Here is a 24149-nt window from a genome sequence, read left to right as displayed (position 1 = left end):
AAATGAAAAATCTGCAATGCGGTGATTTAATTTTACGATGTTCATTTATTGTGTTGTTTAGATAAAAATTCAAATATTGTACAACTGTATGGGGGTACAAGGTGCCCTAAATAGCTTACTAACCTTTTTTATAGCTCGTAAATTATAACTTATAAGTTATGAAATTTCCATATTGATTAGTTTTAATCGATTCTTTTTATAAAAAAATGTATACCGGATAGTTAATCAGAAGACCTTACTGCTGCTACATAATATAGGTAACAATAATTAACCAAATATCAATCCAAAATTGTAGGAGTAGGTAAATTAAATGATAAATGCAATGGTAGTTACATAATAAATTATGGAAATGTGATTTGATGATATACCTATTTAATTCATAAATGGGTCGAAAAGTTTAATTAAATCTTAATCCATACTTAATTTTAATATTAATATTATAAATGCGAAAGTAACTCTGTCTGTCTGTCTGTTACTCAATCACGCCTAAATCACTGAACAATTTTCATGAAACTTGGTATGGAGATATTTTGATACCCGAGAAAGGACATAGGCTATTTTTTTATCCCGGGAAAATGACACAATCCTGGAAATCCCATAGGAACGGGAACTATGCGGGTTTTTCTTTGACTGCGTGAGCGAAGCCGCGGGCGGAAACCTAGTAATTAATATTCCCTGTATTTTTTATTATAGTAACGTATATAGACTGTTTTTTTTTTAATTTAAAGTGAAATTTAATTAAACTAATTATGAAAAGTCAGCCCACTATTTGATACAAATTTGTTCAGCTTCCTATGTTTAAGTTTTAGAATTTTAACATTTAAATGTGTTTGTCCAGCTTATTGAACTTTCGACCTTTTTATGACCACGCCTCAGTAACTCGACCGGAGTAATGAAATTCCTACAGAAATTAAGATAATATTATGTTGATTACAGCAGTTTGTTGTTTGAAGATATCAAACCAACCGATTACTGTAGGTAAGTCGAAACATCATTGAATTACGCAATCCGACTAAGAATTTACATACCTTCATGTTTAATAAATTGTTCCCGTCCTCCCACACAATGTGAAAACGGCCTAACCAATCTACATTTTGATGTGGAATTATGTAGAACCATGTTACAAGTACCAACATACGTGCGTAAGTTCAATAGCCCGTGTCGGCATAAACAATAGACAAAGAAAGCTTTGTGATTATGGATCTGGAAAACGCTTTATCACGACAAAGGTAAAGATGTTCTACATTCATTATTCATATTTATCTCTGGTTATTAATCATTTTTCTTTAAAAATATGAATATTTATTAGAAAAATAAGATTCTTGTATACAAAAGGTACCATGTTATATTACTAGCTATGCTGCGCGGTTTCAAACGCGGACGAACCCGCGGACGATAGCAAGTATATACCTATTTCTATAACTTAAATAGCACACGTATAGACAGGTAGGTAGGTATATAGTTATTCTGGTACAAAAGCTGGGTCATTAAAATTTATTTTGTGGTTTTCGCACGAAATACCACCATACATTCATACATTCTTATTTCTTACATAAATTTCGCCTTTATATATTTAGTTGTATAAGCTAATACATACTCTAAGGTAGGGGTAGTATTACATTACCACAGGTAATAGGTACAGAGCAATGCATAAATAGGTAGGACTCACATAGGATGAGCAATTTAACATTTGATTCATAAACGAACTTTGAGCTAACCTATTTAAATAATATTCATATTTGGAATACATTGAAAGTTGTAAACCTACTTTGTAGTTCAAATTATTATTCATGTCACGATTCTACTAAAATTCACTAGATACCAACTAGATAGATAATAGTAATAGCGTGCTGCGTTCTTAAAAACATTCCCATGTTATCACCTTCTCCAAATGCATATATTGTAGAATTTTAAACACACATGTATTACGTTTTGCTCAGTCATAATAACGAGTCGTTTGTAAGGTAGGTAATCTGTATAATCTTACAATCAATATCAACGTGTGTTTGTAATTTAATATTGTAAGAGCAGTCTACAGACTCTACAGTTGCAGTCTATAAAGTCAATTATTGTGGTTGCGGTCAGAACTCAGGACTCAGGCCTGCAAGAGACAAAGTTTTTGGAGGAAAAAGAACTTCGTAAATATAAAGTAAAACAGTGGGTAGTTACATATTTACAGAGTAGATTCATCGACAACACTATTTTTTGTGTTATTAATCACTAACTAGTAACTACCCATTTAATTAATATTTATTAACTTACCTACGTGTTCTCATTATGATCAGTTAAACTAGCATTCAAACTAGTAACGATTTAACTATATTGTTAAATTACTTATCTTGTTAAATTTTAATAATAACACTTGCCGATGTCAACGACAGCGAGCCGGGTGCAATTTTCAAACAGTTGTATATTGATGTGATGTCCGTTTAGGACGCGTTTAAAATTTATTCACGAAGAAGATTGTTACTTTGAACTTAAACGTTTAACAGCCTTAAGTTTTAGATTACAACTAATCGAATACTATATTTATTAAGTCTAAAAGTAGTAGTACTAGTCTCTTGGTGTAAAAAGTGTAATTTATATTGGCGGTAATATTTATGCAATACAGATGAAGTATGTTGTGGTATTGTGCGTGACGGTGGGTTCGGTGCTTGCCTTGGATAATGGCTTGGCTCTGACTCCGCCTATGGGTTGGTTGACCTGGCAGCGGTTTAGATGCATTACAGATTGTAAGAAATATCCCGATGAATGTATAAGGTAAATGTTCACATTTTTGTTTTAAAATATTTTGGAGTTTTATACAATATAAGATCAGGAACAGCAAAAACATACATTTGGGTAGATAGTTGAAAGTGTTTATCTTTTCTTAATAGAGAAGCATTATCATATTATTATGTTAATGTAAACAACGCTTTTACGATTGATAAATGTTATTATTACTGCACAAGATAGAAGTTTAGACAGTTTATCTGCTAATTTATGATTAGTTGACAGACCTCTACGCCACCTATTTTCTAATAAATCATCCAGTATCACAGGTTGTATTATATCAAAGCGTTGCATCTGGAAAAAGCGTATTTCTGACTCGCACTATTAAAATTAATTAAAAAGCTTTTGTAAAATTTACCCGAAGCGATAGTTTTTCCTTTATGCTACATTTTTTTTAACAGGCGCAAAAAAATGTAACTAAGTTAAACTGTTCCATGTTAAAATGATAAAACAATTAAAAAGTAATTGAAAACCAATGCGGTACATTACGTATATATCATAAATCATTAGCACAATTAAATAAAACAGATTAATAAACGATTAGTACCAACCTGTTATGTCGTGTAACATAGTTAACATAGATATTGTTTACAGCGAAACTCTCATAAAACGGACTGCGGATAAAATGATAAGCGACGGTTACCTAGCCGCGGGGTACAATTACGTCGGTATAGATGATTGCTGGATGGAGCATGATCGTGACCGCGAGGGGCGGTTGGTCGCTAACGGGACTCGCTTCCCGAACGGCATGAAGTATATCGGGGATTACGTAAGAATGTGTTGTTGGTGTTATAGTGTGGATAATTTTTGATTAGATGTCGTGATCACTTTTTTGCTATGGTCTACTTGTATTAAAATTCCATAGAGATGGAGGATGCTGCCATAATTAAAAAAATATATTATTATATACGTCGTGCATTGGTCAAAAGTATTTATGTTTGAGAAAATGCAGGGATTATGAAACAAAACCAAATAAATTCACATGACATCATAACTATCCATTTACAATAATTTTAATTTACTCGTTAAGAAAAAGATTTGAGATATTTGTGATATCTATGAATTTTAGCATATAAATTTCAGTTACACAACAAAGGCTTAAAATTCTTCTTATACCAAGACTACGGGAATAAAACGTGTGCGGGATACCCAGGTGTTCTTGGGCATGAAAAAACTGACATCGACTCTTTTGTGGGTTGGGGCGTCGACTATATCAAACTGGATGGCTGCAATGTTGAAGTATCGAAAATGGATACTGGTAATTACCCAAAGTTCATACAAAAAACCTTGGTTACAGAGTAAAAAAAAATAAAAATTAACAGTCATCATAGGAATTAGGAACGGAATTACTAGAGACCATAGAATTTTAGTAAATTATGTTGTTTCTGAACATTGGATAGCGTAGCGTAACTAGATACTAAATAAGAACGTAGAAATTTTTGTACACTTGTGCAAAACATAAGAAAAATCTTATACGTATGCCCTTCTAATTTGCTTTAAAAGTAAAATCAATTACATACTTATATGCTTTTAGTTACCATCGTTTTATGAAAATTATCATATTAATTTCAGTCGTAATTATTTTTTTGTAAAAATACCCGCTTATAATAATTATTGTTTTCAGGCTATCCGGAATTTGGTAGAATGATGAATGAAAGTGGTCGACCAATGGTGTACTCGTGTAGTTGGCCGGCCTACCAAGACAAGGTGAAGACGAGGAAATTATGATTTGCTATTACATTTTAAAAGGAGTTTACTTTTCAAACGAAGTCATAAAAGCTTTACGGCAGGTTTTTCTACTTCAAAATATTTTTCATTTAGCTTATTATATTGTTATGCAAATTAAGTTTGAGATAGTGTATGAAAAATAACGTCAAGAAGTGTCAAACAGCACATTATCATTTATCAGCAAGTGGTGAAAGGCCTAGTATTCGTAATTTAAATTAAATTAATCTCCTCCTTTCTTATTTACGACTAAATTAATTTATCCTACCTATCTAATCATTTTTTTTTAATATTTTAACTTAAAAAAAAACGTGGAAGTCCTCAATTCGACTGTATTTTTTTTTGAGTTTGTCAATTGTCACCCCAGAAATTATGGCTGGATGAACCGATTTTGAAGATTGACGATTCTTTCTAATTGAAAATTTTAGTGCCTGCCATTTTATTATATGGCATTTTTTTGTGAAAAATAATTATTTACTAATTTGACTTCAGCCAGACTATGCTTCCATTAAGGAGCACTGCAATCTATGGCGGAATGCGGATGACATTCAGGACTCTTGGGCTTCTCTAACAAGTATAATGGATTGGTTCGCTGACCGACCGGAGTTGGCGAGCTTTGCTGGTCCAGGGCATTGGAATGATCCTGATATGGTAGGTATTTTGTAAAATAGGTGATTGGGAATATGTTATTTAATTAGAGTCATCGAATTTGCTACTGAAATATATATAAAACGGTAGTTTTTTTTATTTTTTATTTCGGTTCATTCATGAGTTGTCTACCTGTTTGGAATTATTAGTTACTGTCATTTACAGAATATAAGAATTTATTATGATTTAACTGATAGATTGGCTAATCCTAATATATTATACAGAAGCACGCCGGCCATTAATATTCTTTATTAAAGACAGAAGAAGTGCCTACCATAGCAATAACGTACAATTATAAAAAAAATTCTAACATTAAAATTTATAAAACGACGAATTCTCTTTACAACATTTATATTCCCTGTTTCAGTTGCTAATCGGAAACTTTGGTCTCTCGGAAGATCAAGCCCGTGTTCAAATGGCTGTTTGGTCCATATTGGCTGCACCATTGATGATGAGTGTAGACCTTGATACTATAAAAGATGAATTTAAACAGATTCTACTAAACTCTAAGGTGATCGAAGTAGATCAAGATGAGTTGGGAAAGCAAGGCTTGAGGGTGTGGAGCAAGTCTAAATGTGAGGTAAGTATTTTATGTAATACTAGTGGTCCGCCCCGGCTTCGCCCGTGGTACATATTTAGCTATCCTATGTCCTTCTCCTGGCTCTAAACTACCTACCTCCCTGCCAATTTTCAGCTAAATCGGTTCAGCCGTTCTCGAGTTATAAGTGGAGTAACTAACACGTCCTTCTTTTTAGGAACAGAATTTATATGACGCGAATAAAAATAATAGTCAATCATTAAAAATATTATATAATATATAGTTCTCAGTAGGAATCGAGCCCGGAAGTTTTGAAAATTTATTTTCTATTTTCAAAATTTATATCATTAACGTCTTAAATAGTAAACCTTTCAAATGAATAAAATGCATTGTATTTTTATTGCCTCAAATTGTAATTATTATTTTTTCTTCTGCCATAATACTTTCCTACCAAGACTCGGAGAGCATGACGTAAAGGCTTCTAAGATATTCTGTGTCTAGTTATTATTAAATAAAAAAGTATATTAATATTTTTGGTTTTATGGCATTCAAATGCTTTATAAATATCCATACTAATTTTATAAATGCGAAAGTAACTCTGTCTGTCTGTCTGTTACTTAATCACGCCTAAACTACTGAACCAATTTGCATGAAATTTGGTATGGAGATATTTTGATACCCGAGAAAGGACATAGGCTACCTTTTATTGCGAAATATGTACCACGGGCGAAGCCGGGGCGGACCGCTAGTAAATTTATAAATAATAAAAAAACCTTTTACAAATATTATATCTGGCGGGTCACGAGTTGCTGAATTGGTCAAGCATGAAGCATCCGCCCCGGATTGGCGTGAAAGGATGCTGGTTCGAGTCCCGCCTCGTGATCGAATTTTTTCTATTCTTTATAAATATATAAGTAAGTACATTATGATTAAATCTTTTAGATATGGACCAGAGAGCTCTCAACGGGCTTTGCTGTGGCGTTTGTGAACAGGCGAGATGACGGCGCACCTTACACTTTAAAAGTTACATTTGATGACATGAAAATACCTAAACAAAACTATATCGTTCAGGTATTTTTTTTAAATATAATAATAATAATAATAAGGGCGTAGGGATGTGACGACCCCATCGCCCGCGGTTGAAATATCTGTTGTCTACGTGACAACAGATATTCCACCCGTGCAATCAGTCAACCCGCAGGACACCTTGTGGCGGGGTGTCGGGGAGTAGCGACCCCGCGGGAACCGAGTGCTCCCGGGGGAGGCCCCTGTCTTCATCTCCGGCTCGCCTTCACCGGCCGGTCGGAGTGAAGCCTGACGAAGACAGGACCCCCACCTCTGGCTTGCCTTAACCGGCCGGCCAGAGTGGAGTCGCGAGAGCTTTTAGCTCGAAGGGTGGATGCGAATCGTAAGTGGCGAGTGGGCACGTGATGCTGGACCCTCAGGGAGCGCGTGATCGTAGTATAAAGTCCAGGGACGCCTCTCCACCCTTAGCTGCTCACAATATGTTGCCCCCTTGTCGCACTATTGCAGTGACTTATTTCGGGGGCCCATACAGTGAGAGGGCGAGTCACCACCTGCCAACATATTTTTACTTTCTTTTAGTAGAAAGGCAGGTGCCATAGTTTCCCATAGTCCCCAGTACCAGTCCATTTAGCATCCCAATCCATAGCCCAATTATTAAATTTCCATACCCTGCAATAGTCCTACATCGGCCGCGGACTGCCTAGGGCTGTATCTCTATAGTGCAGTCATGGGCAGGCTGCGGCTGGTGTCCCACAACACATTAAAAGTCTCGAAAGGGCCTCTGCGTGTTGGATCCGTGTCCCCACGTAAGCCTTCCAAAGATCCGGGTACTGTCCTTCTGGTGGTACCCGAGTATTATGGAGAAGAGAAACATAATAATAATAATAATAAATTCTTTATTGCACACCAAATAAAATAACAGAGAAGAAAACAGCGCATAGGAACAATGTACAAAAGGCGGTCTTATCACTTACAAGTGATTTCTACCAGACAACCTGTGATATTGGAAAATGCTGGAAGAATACATTTATGGAGGTGTGAGCAAAAGAGCACTTAATATTTAAAAAAATAAATAAATAAATAAATAAAATAAAATACATGTATATATAAATATATATATATATATATATATATATATATATATATATATATATAGTACACCAATATATATACCTAAGTACATATTATGTAATAATAATACATACAATGTTTAATAGTATACATAAATTTAAAATATATAAAAATAACTAATAAATATATGTATAAATTTATAACGAAAGATAATATTTTTTTACCAAACTATCGAACGTAGATATGGTTTGTGCATGTTTGATTGAATTTGGCAACGAATTCCAAAGATTAATAGCGTACATAGTAAAAGAGTGATGGTAGAAGTTAGAGTGATGAGATGGAATTAGAAGAGAAAGGGAGTAAGGAGATCTCAATACCAAGCTGTTGGAGTGACGAAATATAAATCTTTCCTTAAGATAGTTCGGTGTTCTAGCGTCAAACAATATGCCGTAAAGAAGATGAAGTATGCGTGCATTCCGTCGAGAACGTATTGGCAACCATTTGAGTTTCGTACGGAATTGGGATACGTGGTCATATTTTCGCAAACCGAATATGTACCTTATGCCGAGGTTCTGTAGGCGTTCGAGAGCATCTAATTGGTTTTCATTAAGATCGGGATAGGCACAGTCACAATAATCGAGGATTGGATGAAGTAAAGCTTGTACCAACTCAATTTTAGTGGGGATGGGAAGAAGGTTACGTAAACGTCTGAGAGAACCGTAGGAACCGAACATTTTTTTTCGCACTTCTTGAAGCTGCTGTGTCCATGAAAGAGTCTGATCGAAGTATACTCCTAGGTTTTTGACACTAGAGCTGTAAGGGATAATAACACCGTCAACAATAACTTTGGGGATGGTGACCCAGTCAATTTTATTTATGAAATGTCGACTTCCGATTATGATTGATTGTGTCTTAGCTGGATTTATATTCACTCCGTGTGCTTTGCTCCATTTTATTATTGATTCAAGGTCCTTATTGATTTGACGTACTGCATCAGGCAAATTCTCGTATGATGAGTGAGTATATATTTGCAGATCATCTGCGTACATGTGATATAAAGAGGAAATATTATGAGTGATGGAATTAATAAATAGAGAAAACAAAAGAGGAGACAGTACACCGCCTTGAGGAACACCGGCAACGACATCACACCAAGATGAATGACAGTCATTACTGTAGATACGTTGACGGCGTCCTCGTAGATAGTCGTACATCCAGCTAATTACAGTATCGGAAATATTAAGAGAAGAAAGTAATTTTAAGAGAATATCATGATCTACAGAATTAAACGCATTACTAAAATCAATCAATGTGAGGAGAGTAAGTTGCTTGTTATCCATTGCCATTCGGATATCGTCGGTGATCTTAACTAAGGCAGTGGCCGTACTATGACCGGGACGGAAACCGGATTGGAAGGGATCGAAAAGACTGTGGGAGTTTATAAAGGTCGTTAACTGGTTATGGACAAGACGTTCGAGAACTTTGGATAGGAAAGGAAGAATGGATATTGGACGGAAATCAGATAATGCGGAAGGATTGCTTTTTTTAGGAAGTGGGATAATATGGGCATCTTTCCATGATGTTGGGAACTGAGAGGACGTAATGGAGAAATTTAGGATGTGAGTTAAAGTGGGAGTTAAGGTGTCGAGAATAGGAATGATCATATTACGGCCAATGTTGTCACAACCAACAGATTTAGAGGCAATGGATAAGATAGCATTCCTAACGCTACTCACAGTAAATTGACTGAAGCAAAAAGGAGGAGAATTAGGAAGAGGAGTGTTAGAAAGAAGGTCAAGAGTACATTTTTTTAAATGCGGATCAAGTAAAGGAGAAGAGCAAAAAAAAGTATTAAGTAAATCAATATTAACGTTAGAAGGGATTGAAGAAGGAGAAGGTTTGCCAACACCGAGAGACTTTAAAAATTTCCACACTTTGCTTGGGTCTCCGTTTTCAATTGAGCCATGAATGTGTCGTTGTTGCGCGTCCCTGCACATTGTACTACAGCGGTTGCGAATCGTTCTGTATCTTTCGCGACTAGCTGGAGAATTATTTGCCTTTAATAAAGCCTTAGCACGATTTTTTTTATTGATTAGTGACTTAAGTTCAGGCGTCAGCCACGGCGCCGGTAAATGTTTGAGCTTAATGGGTCGAAATGGGGCATGTTTATCATAAAGTCGAAGAAGAAAGGAGTTAAATAAGTTTATTTTAGCATCAATATCATCAGCGTTCGTAATAAGAGACCAATCCAAGTTTTTTGCTTCCTCGACGAGACTTTCTATGTCCATCCCACTAAAATTGCGCTGTATTATTACTTTAGGCTTATACTTCGGAGGTCGGATTTTGTATGAGACAAAGATGAGGTCATGGTAAGAAAAGCCTTCGGCTGCACATTGACCAAATTTGGCCACGTAATCGGGAGAGGACACTATAATTAAATCTAGAAGGGAAGGGGAGCAGTTAGGGAAATGATGGGTGGCATTCAGCGGGAGGATGTTCATATTGTAACAGTCAATCGTTGATAGAAGTTTCTTCGACCTGTGATCATTCTTTATCAAGCAAGTATTTAGGTCCCCCATTAAGATCACATGTTGGAAAGAAGGTGTAAATTTGTCGAGTAATTGATCAAAATAAGAAAAATAGTCGACAGAAAGATTAGGACTATACAGTGCACCCAAGAGAATTTTTTGATGACATAATGTTATTTCAAGAAATAAATGTTCAAGTGAGTCAACTGGAGAAGGTTGCGGTGAAGCAGATATGACCGAATAAGTGATGCTGGATTTTAAATAAATTGCAACTCCACCACCTACTCGACCAACGCGGTCGTTTCTTATAATATTGAATCCTGGGAGAGAGTAAGCAGTAGAAGGCAGACATGGCTTAAGCCAAGTTTCAGAGATAACGATGGCGTGAATGCAACTACAATCGAAAGAAGTTAAGAAATCAGAATAATGCGCTGGGAGGCTTTGAGCATTTATATGAATCACGTTAAAGTTTTTTACTACATTCGAAAATTGGGATATGAGAGTTTCGTTTAATGGAATAGGGGAAATACTATGGTAACTACTATCGCTAGAGTGATCATCGCTATCTGTGTTGAAAATATCTTCGTTAATCAACGCACTACTGTTAGACGACATAATATTGTATACTACAAAAAAAAATATTATATATTTTTATAAAATATAACTAAATAAATATAACAATAAGTAAATAAAATTAGATAAAAAAAAAAAAAAAAAAAAAAAAAAAATCAAATATATATCTTAACTATTTAAAAGAAAAACCAAATTACTAAATAATAAAATAATATATTATTCTCAGCTAATTCCTGTACCAGCCAGTGTCAACACAAAATAAAAAGAAAATTTATTTATATTTTTACATCATGGTAACACTGGTTCCAACCGTTAATCAAATTGCTAGTATCCAGGACATCGAATATTTACACTGAAAAAATTGCTCATAACATATTAATAAAAAAATAAATATAATGAGGGTATTTGAATTTAAAGTTGTAAACAATTATTGTGATAATCTCATATTCAGTGCAAGAAACAATAAGTAAAAACTTTAAAACTAATGAAATAGAAAATTGAGTGAGATAGTTAATAATGTAAAATAATAATCCTAGTTTAAAAATATTAAGAAAATAAATAAAACGTACGTTAACGATAATAATTTTTTTCGATTCGATTTCGAAATATATTTTTTTTCGATTCGTTAAGAGAAGAAATTAATTAATTTTATTTTATTAAGTTTGGTGACATTGCATTGGTGATTTGATTATGGTTACTACTTACTTGAATCTTCCAATCAATGAAGGTTTTTATTAACTTTTAAGGATACTTTGACAGATAACAACTTATCTACTTAATTTTGAGTTTTAGGAATTTTTATTGCAATAAATGTTATTTTACAGGAGTTATTTGACCAAGAAAATATAAGGAACATTAAGGGCCATGACGATAAATTCGAAACTCGTGTGAATCCATCAGGTAATTATTAAGCACTCAAAAATAAATAGTAATACATAATAGAATAAGTGATAGGAAATGTGTAATAATTATAAATATTATTGTTAATTACAGGTGTGAAGTTCTATAAGTTTGTACCGGGACAAAATAATGAAATAAAACGGTCCGCGGAAATCATCTATATTTTAACATGATATTTATTGTAAATTTATAATTCTAAAGTACAATCAACATAAACCATAATCACAATTTTGAAATAAATTATTGAGATAAGTTTATATTTTACAGTCTTTTATTTCGCATTTCGCATCCTATTCCTGTGTGTATAAAGATAGGAACTCACTTAATTGCAAAGATAATGTTCACATGTCTCAAGGCTCAAGCATGTCTCATATTATTTCAGATATGTTTTGTCATAAAAAAATTAATACATACTTAGTTCTAATGATGTTAATTTATGGTAGCTATGTATAGATTCAATATATAGTTAATACGATTGTATAGAATTTTATTATTCTAAAGTCATGACTTCTGTAAATCGTGACCATAAAAATATTTCGCTGAAACTACAATACACATACTATGGATAATTCCAGTTCTACACAGCATAGATTCGTGTTGTAGGTAATCTGTTCTGTAGGTATTAAAAATATTTATGTTGTCTAACTATAGGACTGTAACTATAAAGCGAAGTCCAAAGTGCATAATATTTGCGAAACCACACTTAAATCTGTCAATCGGAAATACATTTCGTTATCTTTACGACTGACAAAGTACTAAAGTCCGAAGATAGGTCTAATAACATTGATAAATAGGCCGATGTAGTAAATCTTTACATCTTTAATATTATGGTAACAAAGCTTTGTTCTTATTAATTTATATGGTTTATTTCCTCGTGCTGTACTAAAATATTAAAATTAAAATATATAATACTAGAGGTCCGCCCCGGCTTCGCCCGTGGTACATATTTCGCAATAAAAGGTAGCCTATATCCTTTCTCGGGTATCAAAATATCTCCGTACCAATTGGTTCAGTAGTTTAGGCGTGATTGAGTAACAGACAGACAGAGTTACTTTCGCATTTATAATATTAAGTATGGATTAAAATTTATATACTTAGGTACTTACAAGAAAAACATCTGCGAAATTCTTCTTTGAAGCCGAAACAATGAAATAAATTATGCACTTGTTAATTCATAGATTAGGTAGGTACTCTATAATACATGTATATTGATAGTAACTATTGATACCTACAGGCAACAGTTAATGTAGGTACACGTAACTATTTAGTATCTACTTACTTATTGATGTAACTTGAGGTTCTCAAAATCAACATAGTTTTTGCTTTATTTTACAAACTTAATAAGAAAAGTTGGATGTATAATTAGAATTTAGAAACCTTAAGGTTTTCTACCATTCACTATACGTACTTTTATATCAGTTATATTTTAAAATCTATTTGTACAAGGTTTTACAGCGCTTCCTTATTGAATACCTATGTAGAATAACTATACATACATTACGATTTACATTATAACCAGGTCATGAACTGAAATGCCGTCAGAACTCAGAAGCGTAAATAAAGATAGTTCAATAATAGTGCGATAAACTTATTTACCGGAAATGGTAATTTATCATATAAGTATAATAAGTATATATGTATTAAATAAACACATAACTTTCAATATGCTTGTAATTACCTATTACATATTCTTTGATGCTTGTAAGATGTCTTCGATACCAATCTGATTCCATTCGTTTGAACTTGGTACAGCGTCCGCGACGAATGTAAATTATGTAAACAATAAAAACTGGTTGAGTGCTAGGTGGCCACCGAGTCGACCTTAGAAAGGTGACCGTTATTGGAGTGAAAGTTTATCATACTTATGTTATAGAAATTCGTGGTCACGATCGAGATCGTAGGACACGTCTAATAGTTTTTCAATAGATATTGTTTTAGAATATAATAAAGAAAGATTGTCCACTGAAAGTATCTATTACCTCCTAAAAATTTATATAAGAATAATATTATTAATCATAAAAATCGGTCAAGCCTTTTGTAAGGCGATCAATTACAATTGATAGATATTGTGATACAAGATAATTTTAAATGAATATAGATATCTTAGATAAATCTAATCACTGCATTCTATAAAATAAATTTGCTTCCCGCTGTCTGTTGGTCCCAATGTACCTACCTATGCCTACCTACTAGATATTTAAAACTGCGGAACAGATTTTGATGCAGTTTTTTAATTTTTTAGACAGAGTGATTCAAAAGGAAGATTTAAGTATATCTAAATATAATATTTAAACATATATTTACACCCGTGCGAAGCTGGGAGGGGGTCGCTAATAGAAAATATAACATTTAAGTCACAATATTAAATATTCATTTTCGAGTTATAAACGAACACATATTGCAATTCTTATTTTCTTTTCATGGTCATAAGTCATAACTGTAAAATTAAAAAAATTAAAAGGAAGATCATATTGTGATGAAACTTGTTTATAACGGAACGTTTAACATTCGATGTCATACGTCACTGTGATGACTGATCACTGATGTATGTGGTGTGACAGCACCGGCTAGGAATTCATGTCAAAAAGTTCAATACAATCCCAAACTATAAAAAGTATAACTTTATAAATTAAACAATTACCAGTCTTTACGGCAATTACGTATTTCATATAAAAGGTTCGCGCCACGTAATTATTGTTATCGGTCACTCGTGTAAGAGTAAAAGAAAGTTAGGTTAGTGGTTCCACAGTAGGTCAATGGTATGATCATCGCGTGCCGGTTACGTTGTGCCTGACGTCGGTACTAAGCGAGTAAGGCGAGCATAGCGAGTCTGATTCAAGACGTGTTCAGCGTTAGTAGTCCGCGACGTATAAAACAGTTAACTCTGAGAAAATTCTGTGTTTAAGTATTCATCAGTGTTTTATCGGTTTACCTGAATACGATGGCTAGAGCTAAAGTAGAAAATGTGGGCATTCATGCCATGGAAATATATTTCCCTTCGCAATATGTAGATCAAGTGGAATTGGAAAAATTCGATGAAGTGGCAGCCGGAAAATATACAATTGGACTTGGGCAAAGTAAAATGAGCTTTTGTTCTGATAGGGAAGACATCAACTCTATTTGTATGACTGTCCTTCACAGACTCATTGAAAAAAATAACATCAATCTCCACGATATTGGCCGGCTTGAGGTTGGTACTGAGACCATTATTGACAAAAGTAAAAGTGTAAAGACTTTCCTCATGACATTGTTTGCCAAAGAAGGAGCCACAGATATAGAAGGAATTGACAGTACAAATGCTTGCTATGGTGGCACAGCCGCTTTATTCAATGCTATAAACTGGGTCGAGTCTTCATCATGGGATGGAAGAAAGGCGATAGTTGTTGCTGGAGATATTGCTGTATATGGGAAAGGCCCAGCGAGGCCTACAGGTGGTGCTGGAGCAGTGGCAATGCTTATCGGACCAGATGCCCCTTTGGTCTTTGACTGTGGTGTTCGTGCTTCTTATATGTGTCACGCTTATGATTTCTACAAGCCAGATCTAGCCTCGGAATTTCCATATGTCGATGGTAAATTATCAATTCAGTGTTATCTAAGTGCATTGGACAATTGCTACAACTTATTCTGTAAAAAAATGAGAACTGTAGATCCTGATTTTAAAGGCCTGTTAAGCTTGGATGGTATGCTATTTCACACACCATACTGTAAATTGGTACAGAAATCTCTTGGAAGAGTCAGCTTTAATGATTTTCTAAACACTCCCTTAGAAGAGAGGGAAAAACAATTCCCAGGATTGTCACAGTTCAACAATCACAAAAGAGAAAATACCTACTTTGATAGAGATGTAGAAAAGGCTTTCATGACCTACAGCAAGGATTTGTTTGAAACCAAAACTAAGCCATCATTACACATTGCTAGGAATGTTGGTAATATGTACACACCATCCCTGTATGGAGGTCTTGCATCATATTTAATAAGCAAATCACCAGAGCAATTGATTGGAAAGAAGTTTGCATTATTCTCTTACGGTTCTGGTTTGGCCTCTACAATGTATTCAATTAACATCTGTAATGACATGAGCGCAGGGTCTAAATTAGAGAAATTAATAAACTCCCTTCATGATAGCCTGTCATTATTAGATAGGAGGATAAGCGTGGAACCACAGAAGTTTTCAGATATAATGCAAATAAGGACAGAAAACTACCACACAGCTCCTTACAAGCCTTCTGGGCCCATAGACACCTTATTCCCCGGAACATATTACCTTTTACAAATTGATGAGCAACGAAGACGTACTTATGATAGGAAGCTTTAACTTGTTTACTTGGTGTTGATAATGAGTATTTATTGTTTTAGTTTTTTAGTTCAATTATGTCCTGATCATAGACAATTAACTGGTTAATGTTCTTATTTATTTATGTGAAACAATGGCTTATTAGTTATAAATGGTAGATAATTAAATGACGGGGAATGATTGCAATGTGACTTTGGATTTTTTGTTTATAATATATGTAAATATATTCAAAGCAGCATTATCAAATGTTGGTGAATGTATAAAATATATAAATGGGATAAGCAGTGGGTTCTTAGTATTTGGTGATTTTTAAATTAATATAAAATATTTTATTTATTATGGAGCAATTACTATATTCATTATGAAATATTGAATAATTGTATTGGAATGTATTAATGAATACCTACTATGTGAGTGTTCAAAATAAAAAGGAAGAATTTAAGTATCAATATGTTTCAGTTCTATTGCACTTCTGCAAGAAAGCAAAAAGTCTCACATCACATCTTACTTTTTGTTAAAATGATTATTATGTTTACAGTTTAAATGAAATATATAATAATATTACATAACAATATCAAAAGGAATTTTATTTTTCTTAATTCTGTTTGCAGATTATTTTAATATACTAAATACTTTTCAACTTTTGTATAAAAATATGTATTACTTAACTGCTTATAATAATTTAGCAGAAGAGTTTGTTTGTTTGAATGCGTTACGCGATAATCTCAGGATCTACTGGCTCATTTACAAGAAATCAAATCTACAATCTTTGCCTGAGGTACTTTATGATAAAAACTTACCGAATTGCTGGAAATCGCGAAAAACTCATTTTTATGACCTTGGACCTTGAAAAAAATTTTTTCCTTACAGGGGAATGATGGGGAACTTTTAGACATTGTTTATAATTATTAATTATGTTTTCAACAACTTCACAGAAATTCAGCCTGTTGGGACTTTATGTAGCTTCGAATGTTAAAAATTGACCAGGCTAGCTACTTTTTGGCCAAGAAGTTTGCCAGGCGCTTATACCCAAGAAGCTATCGATATCTATCATTTTTTTCATGTTATGAATAAAAGCCCACAACACGTCTCTGTCTTTTCGCGATGAACTCAAAAAATTTTGATGAGATTTTGATGACGATGCGATGTTATCACGAGAAAAAATAATTATTAAATGTAATCTGATGTTTGTTGAACATGTCTGGCAGTTTTAATATAATACGTATTCTTTGATATTTAAAAAATAGCTTATGGTGGAATTGGGTCGAAGTCGAAGTGAGTTTGCTAGTTAGGCAGGAAATAGCTGTAATTAGTTCTACTTCGGTGACCTGGTGGATTATCTTTAGGATTTACCTACATAGGTACTTACATTTGGATACCCTTTTTAACCTAGACATCATTCATATATGCGGCAAGGAAATGGTAAATATTTATATTTTAAAGGGCAAGGTTCACACACTTTAATCGATAAAGCTGTATAAATTGTTATTGTGGTTTTATATTTAACTAGTGGTTCGCCTCGACTTCACTCGTTGTACATTATAGCCTATAGCACTCATCATTTATATATACGGCGGTAAAATATTTTTTAAACGGTCCAGTAGTTCCAGAGATAAGCGCGTTCAAACAAACAAACTCTTCAGCCTTATATATTACTTAAATTATAAGTAAAGATAGAAAGAGAGGTTGCACTTTAAATTGCATAATAAGATCGCATAAGCCACAGTAGTTTAAAATTGTTCAGTATAGGCCGTTGTTTAGAAAATTTAAGTTTGTTAAATTTGTTAATTTGTTAATTTAAATATCATCATCATCATTCCATTTAACTATAAGTAAGTGTGATTAAAGGTAAACAATTAAAAATACTATTTATAATTGTGTCGTTCACCTAAGACGTGTTTGGTTTGATTTTGGTATATTTTTGGATTTTTGGATATTTTGGATTTTTATCGAAGAAAATTGGCAGTAAACATAAATTCTATCCACTTACACGTCATTAAGTAATTACTAATGGCATACAAGTACATACTTGATAATTAGCAGGTTTCTAGTGTCTATTTTACTAATTGTATTCTATCTATATAACGCTATTTTCTAATTGAAAGTGAATAATTTATTAATTATTATAAAATTAATCGGTATTTTAAAACATTCTAATTGAATATTTTTTAAGTGAAATTTCAAGGTCAGTTAGGCACAATTTTGGTATCTTTGAATCTTGCCAATGAAGTTTCAGTTCTGACACGTGTGCTTCGGCACACGATCTTTTTTTGTTCACGATGTGATCGTTGATGAAATATATAGATCACGTAAGTATAATATTGTGACCTTGATTATGACGGTTTACAAAATATATTATAATATGATATATGCATAGATTCTAATCTAATGAAAACTCATAAACACTTCACATACTTATTTACGAACAAAAAATATTCTACTACACAAAAACTAACCAATCTTCAATTAACTGATCTAAAATTGCAGTTACTCCTTGATTATTACTTATAAGCACATTAACAGTAGTGTAACAAGAAATGTGATAAGATAATCAAGTCGTGTGCATTATACAGATGATGCATTTGATTGAACTGTGAGCTGTCAGCTTGAGAAAGTCGTCTGTTTGTACAAATTATATGTGTATATATGCATTATGTTATATGATTAGTATAATGGTATAATCATAGGAATGTGTATAATCGTATTATTTCGTTTTAATTGTAAGTTTTATAGCATTCAAATGCTTTATAAACGAGTTTTTTTAAGAAAAGTATTGTTTGGAAATTGAAATAAACAATCAAACACAAGAAAATACTAACTAAGAATTGTTTGTTAATTTGATTATCTATTATTATAGTTTGACAGGGAGAGTTTTAAACTTTATTAATTTACTAGATTTCCGCCCGCGGCTTCGCCCGCATTTTCAAAGGAAAACCCGCATAGTTCCCGTTCCCGTGGGATTTCCGGGATAAAACCTATCCTATGTGTTAATCCAAGTTACCCTCTATATGTGTGCTAAATTTCATTGTAATCGGTTCAGTAGTTTTTACGTGAAAGAGTAACAAACATCCATACATCCATACATCCATACATCCATACATCCATACATCCTTACAAACTTTCGCCTTTATAATATATATTAGAAGATTAGATATTAGATATTAGATATTAGATTAGATATTAGATAGATAGATATTAGATATTAGATATTAGATATTAGATGGGGCTATGCTGTAGACTAGCAGAAGCAATTAAATAGTCTACAGATATAAATAAATTTCTTATGAACTCAATCACATTTATAATAACATTAGGTAGGTGTACAGATTGGATTTTGTTTTTATAGTAGGGGAGCCCAGGATGCTAAATGTGGATTTACTCGAGCGTCACGGGAACCTATTAGAATTGGTAGATTAGACCATAGCGAGAAAAAAAGGTCCTATAATGTTTTCACTTTTAGCGGTGGGGAAGGGTTTTTTGATTTTTTTTTAATTTAAAAAAGAAAAAAATTGGCTTGGAAATACTCAAGCGCGTTAGATATTGATATTTTGCATGCTCCAGGACGTCACTGAAAAAAAGTATACGTTAATCTGACGATTTAAGTGGCGATTTAATCGCTATGAAGAAAGGGTAAAAAATTAAAGTAATATTATTCGAGCGCGTCAGATTAATATATGGGGGGGTTAATTACAATATAAGAAGTCCCCATTTCGCTAATCTGACGATTCGAGCTCAACCTTAGGGAATTATGGATTATTCAAATTTTCCAGCGGGGCCCCTGAGCGCAGCCACCAACCATAACTGCTCATATTGACTAGAGGTACTAATGAATAGCTAAGGTACCGTCCCTTATAGTAATCTGACGCGCTCGAGTAATTCCCAAAATCCCCTCTTGGGCTCCCCTACTATTAGGTAGAGTATATTTCCGCATGCACTTAAGCCACTTATACAGGTGTCCCACTATTGGTATACTAAAAGCGAAGGGACTTGTAGTTTTGCATACACTAATCTGACTGATCACGTAAAAAATACTTTAAAAGGGCTGATAGACGTAGGAACTTTAAAATCGCGGTTTTAAAGTTCGCGTACTTACTCGGCTCGACGTCCGCGTCGGTGACACACGCAAGAGCTTGGTCAGTAGCTTCTCGCGTGTCACCGATATCGAATGTCTCTATGTCATCAACAGAGGGAATTTTATGTTATTCAGGAATTAAATATAGACATTTTTAATTTAATAACCAGCACTTATTTTTAAGTAAATAGCATTCTAACAAAATAAATGTTCAAAAATTGAAGGATATAAGTATTTTCGTTTTTACTATTATATTTTGAGGGTACTTTACAAAAAAAGTAAAAAAAGTCAGGAGTGAAACTTCCTTGGCGTGATTCAAAGATACCTTCGCCAATATTCAATTATATTATATTCATTCATATTAATTATATTAAATTATTTTCATAAAACTAAAAGAAGAAGACGAAATTAATTGAACTTTTGCACTTAGTAACACCTATTATAGCTAGACAGGCTAGGCTCGCGGCTCGCGGCGGTGACAGACGTGCGAGTCAAGGCGGGCTACGAGTAAAATTTCAAACATGTTGGATCGTCAACGAACTTACTCGACGGTTTTTAAGTACGCGTACTTGGGGTGACACACGAGCGAAAAAGGTCGTCGAGCCACAAGTTCGCGTACTTACTCGTACGTCTGTCACCCCTTTAACAATAAAATTACGTCAAAAATTGTTTGCAAAATTTTTCCTGAAAATTCATTTTTTCTTCTCTAGCTTCGCGCAACCGGCATATACCGTTTCTCTAATGTGAGCATTTTGTCTATGAAAACATAATCTTAAACACATCTTAAACGATAGCTCACGTGCTGGTGGCAATAATTACCAATGTGTACCTACCTAGGTACCTACACATTGGTAATTATTGATTTATTGTACTATTTATTATGGTTTTAAATTTTAATAATACCCATTGTTCATATTTTTTTCCATAAATACGGTGAACAAAAGCTAATGTAGGTACCTAGCATTCATGTAAAAGATAATAGAAACATTATTATTTTTGTTACGTAGGTAGGTACCTATGTATCAGTATAATATCATTGAAAACAAGTAAAAAAGTAATTAAAACGATTTATACCTAGTTGGTAGGTAAGTATGTAGGTACCATAGTTTATTTATTACTAGCTTACCACCTGCGGCTTCGCCCGCGCAGTCAAAGAAAAACCCGCATAGTTCCCGTTCCCGTGGGATTTCCGGGATAAAACCTATCCTATTTCCCGGGGTAAAAAGTAGCCTATGTCCTTTCTCGGGTATCAAAATATCTCTATACCAAATTTTATGCAAATTGGTTAAGTAGTACCTAGTTAAGGCGTGATTGAGTAACAGACAGACAGACAGACAGAGTTACTTTCACATTTATAATATTAGCATGGATTTATTTATTTAACACTTTGTTGTGCAAGAAACAAAATATACATAAAGGTTACAATAATAAAAAAAATAAAAAAAGCACAAAGGGCGGCCTTATTGCCTAATTTTCATGAAATTTGGTACCTAATGGAGATATTTTGATACCTGAGAAAGGACATAGGCTACTTTTTATTCCGGGAAAATGACGCAACCCCGGAAATCCCACGGGAACGGGAACTATGCGGGTTTTTGTTAGACTGCGCGGGCGAAGCCGCGGGCGTAAACCTAGTAAATAAATATATGAAAAATAGTTTATTAATTATTCTCTATATACCTAATATGTGTGTATTATGTATTGACTATTGTAGGTCATTTTTGAAATACGATTTCCGTAGCAATCCTTTTTTGGATATCGATAACGGTCTATTTGATTTTGTCTTGACTGAAAATTTAAATACAAACGAATATTTTATAGTATTGTATTATCTGTGATATTGCTTAACTTAGTTTTAATACTAGTATAGGTAGTATCTATTATAATAACTGTGGGTTTAACTAACAGTCATGATTTATATGAAGGATGTGGATATATTTTTATATACTAATTAAGAAATATTATATGACAATTTCACTCTTAAACGAGAAAACAGCCAGAAAGTCTTGAAATCTTAAAGATTAGTCAAATGATCATGATTTTACAAAAACCTAATCGGGTGGGGCCGGACCGGACCAGTTGCAGTTATCACTTATCGTTATCAATTATAAGTATTAGAATTAAAAGTAACTACTTCTACTCTACCAATTAATTATTATTAATAAAACCATTTTCGTTAAGTAGCGTTTGTTAAAAATAAATAAGGAAGGAAGCTTATTTAAAAACAACACAAACGTATTGTACGACTCATAATGCGAAGCATTAGAGAGTGCTTTACGATCGAATTCTTGTAATTCAACAACATTGTACCTAATTCTAAATATTGTTTGCGTGAATAGGTAGGTACATAGGTAAGCATTCACGTTCCAAGGTAAATTTTATGAAGCACAATTATTTTTTTAATGAAAAATCTTACGATATATTTACCTTTTTTAATTTTTTATTATACCGTGTAGTTAAGCACTTAGTAGAGATTATAATAAATTCTTATCGTGTTATTTATTTACACCTCAGTAGTTATTGTGTCTAACAAAAATGAATAAATAAATCTTTATACTTTTAATTATCTCTTTATCTAGGTAGTTGTTTCTGTGTTTAGTTTTCGAAGGAGCCAGTTGTTTCCAATTAACTCACTCTAGTCCTGAGTACGCACCTATACATATAATAAACAGATTTTAGAAAGTATTCTCTTCCTAAAATTATATAGTAGCGACGAGTTCACGGTCGTTGGCTTCTATTTTTTATATCTGAAGTAGTTTTAGGAAAAATCTGAGTCTTTAGAGACATCTATTTAAAGCGCTCCTCAAAATAGATTTTACCTCTATTATAAGTACGGTGCCAAGATAAAATAGTAAAGAAATGGATATATATATAGATGGCAGAAGATAATATAGTTACATTGTCCCTTTGTGTTTCTTATATCTTGTTATCTTTTACCTGTATTGTATTTCTATGTTTAACTATAAGAATAACTTGAACTGCGACCTTCCGCTTGAAGAAATCACCAAGGAAATCTATTTCGATCTATTCAAATTCCTTTTAGTTCACCTTCACGTAAATCTTACCTTCAACTTGAGTAATAAAAGAACATCTCTAATCATTCTAATAGATTTATTTTTTCGTAATATTTTTTTAGACTCCCACCGATATCGGAAGAAGTTCTTGGTTTCTGCTACGGGCATTGTCTAGTCTTTAGACGGAAAGTATAACAATAAGATTAAGTATGGATTAATGATAAAAATCATTTGAGGTAAAAAATTACTTAAGATTTTCGCAATATTGCTAATCATTTTTAATTTTTATTTGATTAATGTAAACGTCCATCTCTATGAAATAAATTGATGCGACAAGATGGTTATTGTGTACCTAGGTGTAGTTTTATACACAAAATTGTGCGCCATTTAAAATACCGTCCTGACATAAATCGATAAAAGAATTATTTCATTTATTGATTTACAATAAATATTATTAGGGTGGATGTAATTTATCAACATTAAACCATAATCCATCATATATTTATGATTCTTGTTATCGATAAATTTTATATTACGATGAATTCCTAACCGGTTTTTCGATGAGGAAGTTATATGTTCTTTCGCGCCAAATTTTACACGTGAATGTAATTAGGACTTAGGTATACCTACCTATTTTAGTAATCACATTAATCATATGGTAGATTATAGATAAGTAAAGTATCTAGGTATGTAATGGTTCTTAATATTAGTTGTAATTAGAGAAAAAGGTTGTACTTTGTAGGTACCTACAAGCAAAAACTTCTTTGTAAAAAATAATGAAGATTTTAACGAAAATGCCACTTGTCGTTTAATAAATTAATAGAACGCAATCAAAGTTAAAACGCATAGGTACATTATTTTTATCCTAATGTTATCGCGTCTAATAAAAGGTACCTAGGTACAGGCACAGAATAATAACTATAATATATAATATATATATATAATATAGTAGGTTATTTCTTCGTTCTGATATTTTTTACTTTCAATT

The 24149-nt window shown here is 33.2% G+C and overlaps 2 protein-coding genes and 1 long non-coding RNA gene across 4 annotated transcripts in view; all 3 read left to right on the top strand.

Annotated features, from left to right (window-relative positions):
• Positions 1–24149, top strand: part of LOC149481782 (uncharacterized) — a 270870-nt gene that overhangs the window by 17893 nt on the left and 228828 nt on the right. Inside the window, exon 2 of the long non-coding RNA XR_016316805.1 lies at positions 19422–19987. This is a non-coding gene — a long non-coding RNA (uncharacterized LOC149481782). The remainder of the gene's footprint in view (positions 1–19421; positions 19988–24149) is intronic.
• On the top strand, positions 1840–12038 carry LOC149481804 (alpha-N-acetylgalactosaminidase). 2 transcript variants are annotated; one of them, XM_089704834.1, is made up of 10 exons: positions 1840–1964; positions 2612–2760; positions 3367–3541; positions 3856–4030; positions 4397–4479; positions 4990–5148; positions 5513–5725; positions 6626–6754; positions 11706–11781; positions 11875–12038. In XM_089704834.1, the coding sequence occupies exons 2-10, from the start codon at positions 2612–2614 to the stop codon at positions 11952–11954; spliced, it is 1239 nt and encodes a 412-aa protein (XP_089560960.1). In that variant the 5' UTR covers positions 1840–1964; the 3' UTR covers positions 11955–12038. The 2 variants fall into 2 exon arrangements, with proteins under 2 accessions (XP_089560960.1, XP_089560961.1); XM_089704835.1 differs by lacking the exon at positions 1840–1964 and adding an exon at positions 2143–2157.
• Positions 14316–16627, top strand: Hmgs (hydroxymethylglutaryl-CoA synthase). The gene has a single exon (XM_089704573.1). The coding sequence runs from the start codon at positions 14723–14725 to the stop codon at positions 16094–16096; it is 1374 nt and encodes a 457-aa protein (XP_089560699.1). The 5' UTR covers positions 14316–14722; the 3' UTR covers positions 16097–16627.

Source organism: Colias philodice, chromosome 16 (genome assembly GCF_061535455.1).
Source record: "Colias philodice isolate Cphi_HAF_F1 chromosome 16, ilColPhil1 Martin Lab GWU primary, whole genome shotgun sequence".
In the NCBI taxonomy this organism is placed as follows: domain Eukaryota; kingdom Metazoa; phylum Arthropoda; class Insecta; order Lepidoptera; family Pieridae; genus Colias; species Colias philodice.
The sequence above is the reverse complement of the archived record's forward strand: the minus strand, read 5'-3'. Positions and strand labels throughout refer to the sequence as shown.

What these genes read in the sequence shown, in the direction of transcription:
- LOC149481804 (XM_089704834.1), top strand. Translation starts at nt 2,612, where the DNA reads ATGAAGTATGTTGTGGTATTGTGCGTGACGGTGGGTTCGGTGCTTGCC. An exon ending in ATTGGAATGATCCTGATATG is followed by an intron (nt 5,149 to 5,512) that starts GTAGGTATTTTG and finishes TCCCTGTTTCAG; the next exon opens with TTGCTAATCGGAAACTTTGG. An exon ending in GGAGCAAGTCTAAATGTGAG is followed by an intron (nt 5,726 to 6,625) that starts GTAAGTATTTTA and finishes TAAATCTTTTAG; the next exon opens with ATATGGACCAGAGAGCTCTC.
- Hmgs (XM_089704573.1), top strand. Translation starts at nt 14,723, where the DNA reads ATGGCTAGAGCTAAAGTAGAAAATGTGGGCATTCATGCCATGGAAATA.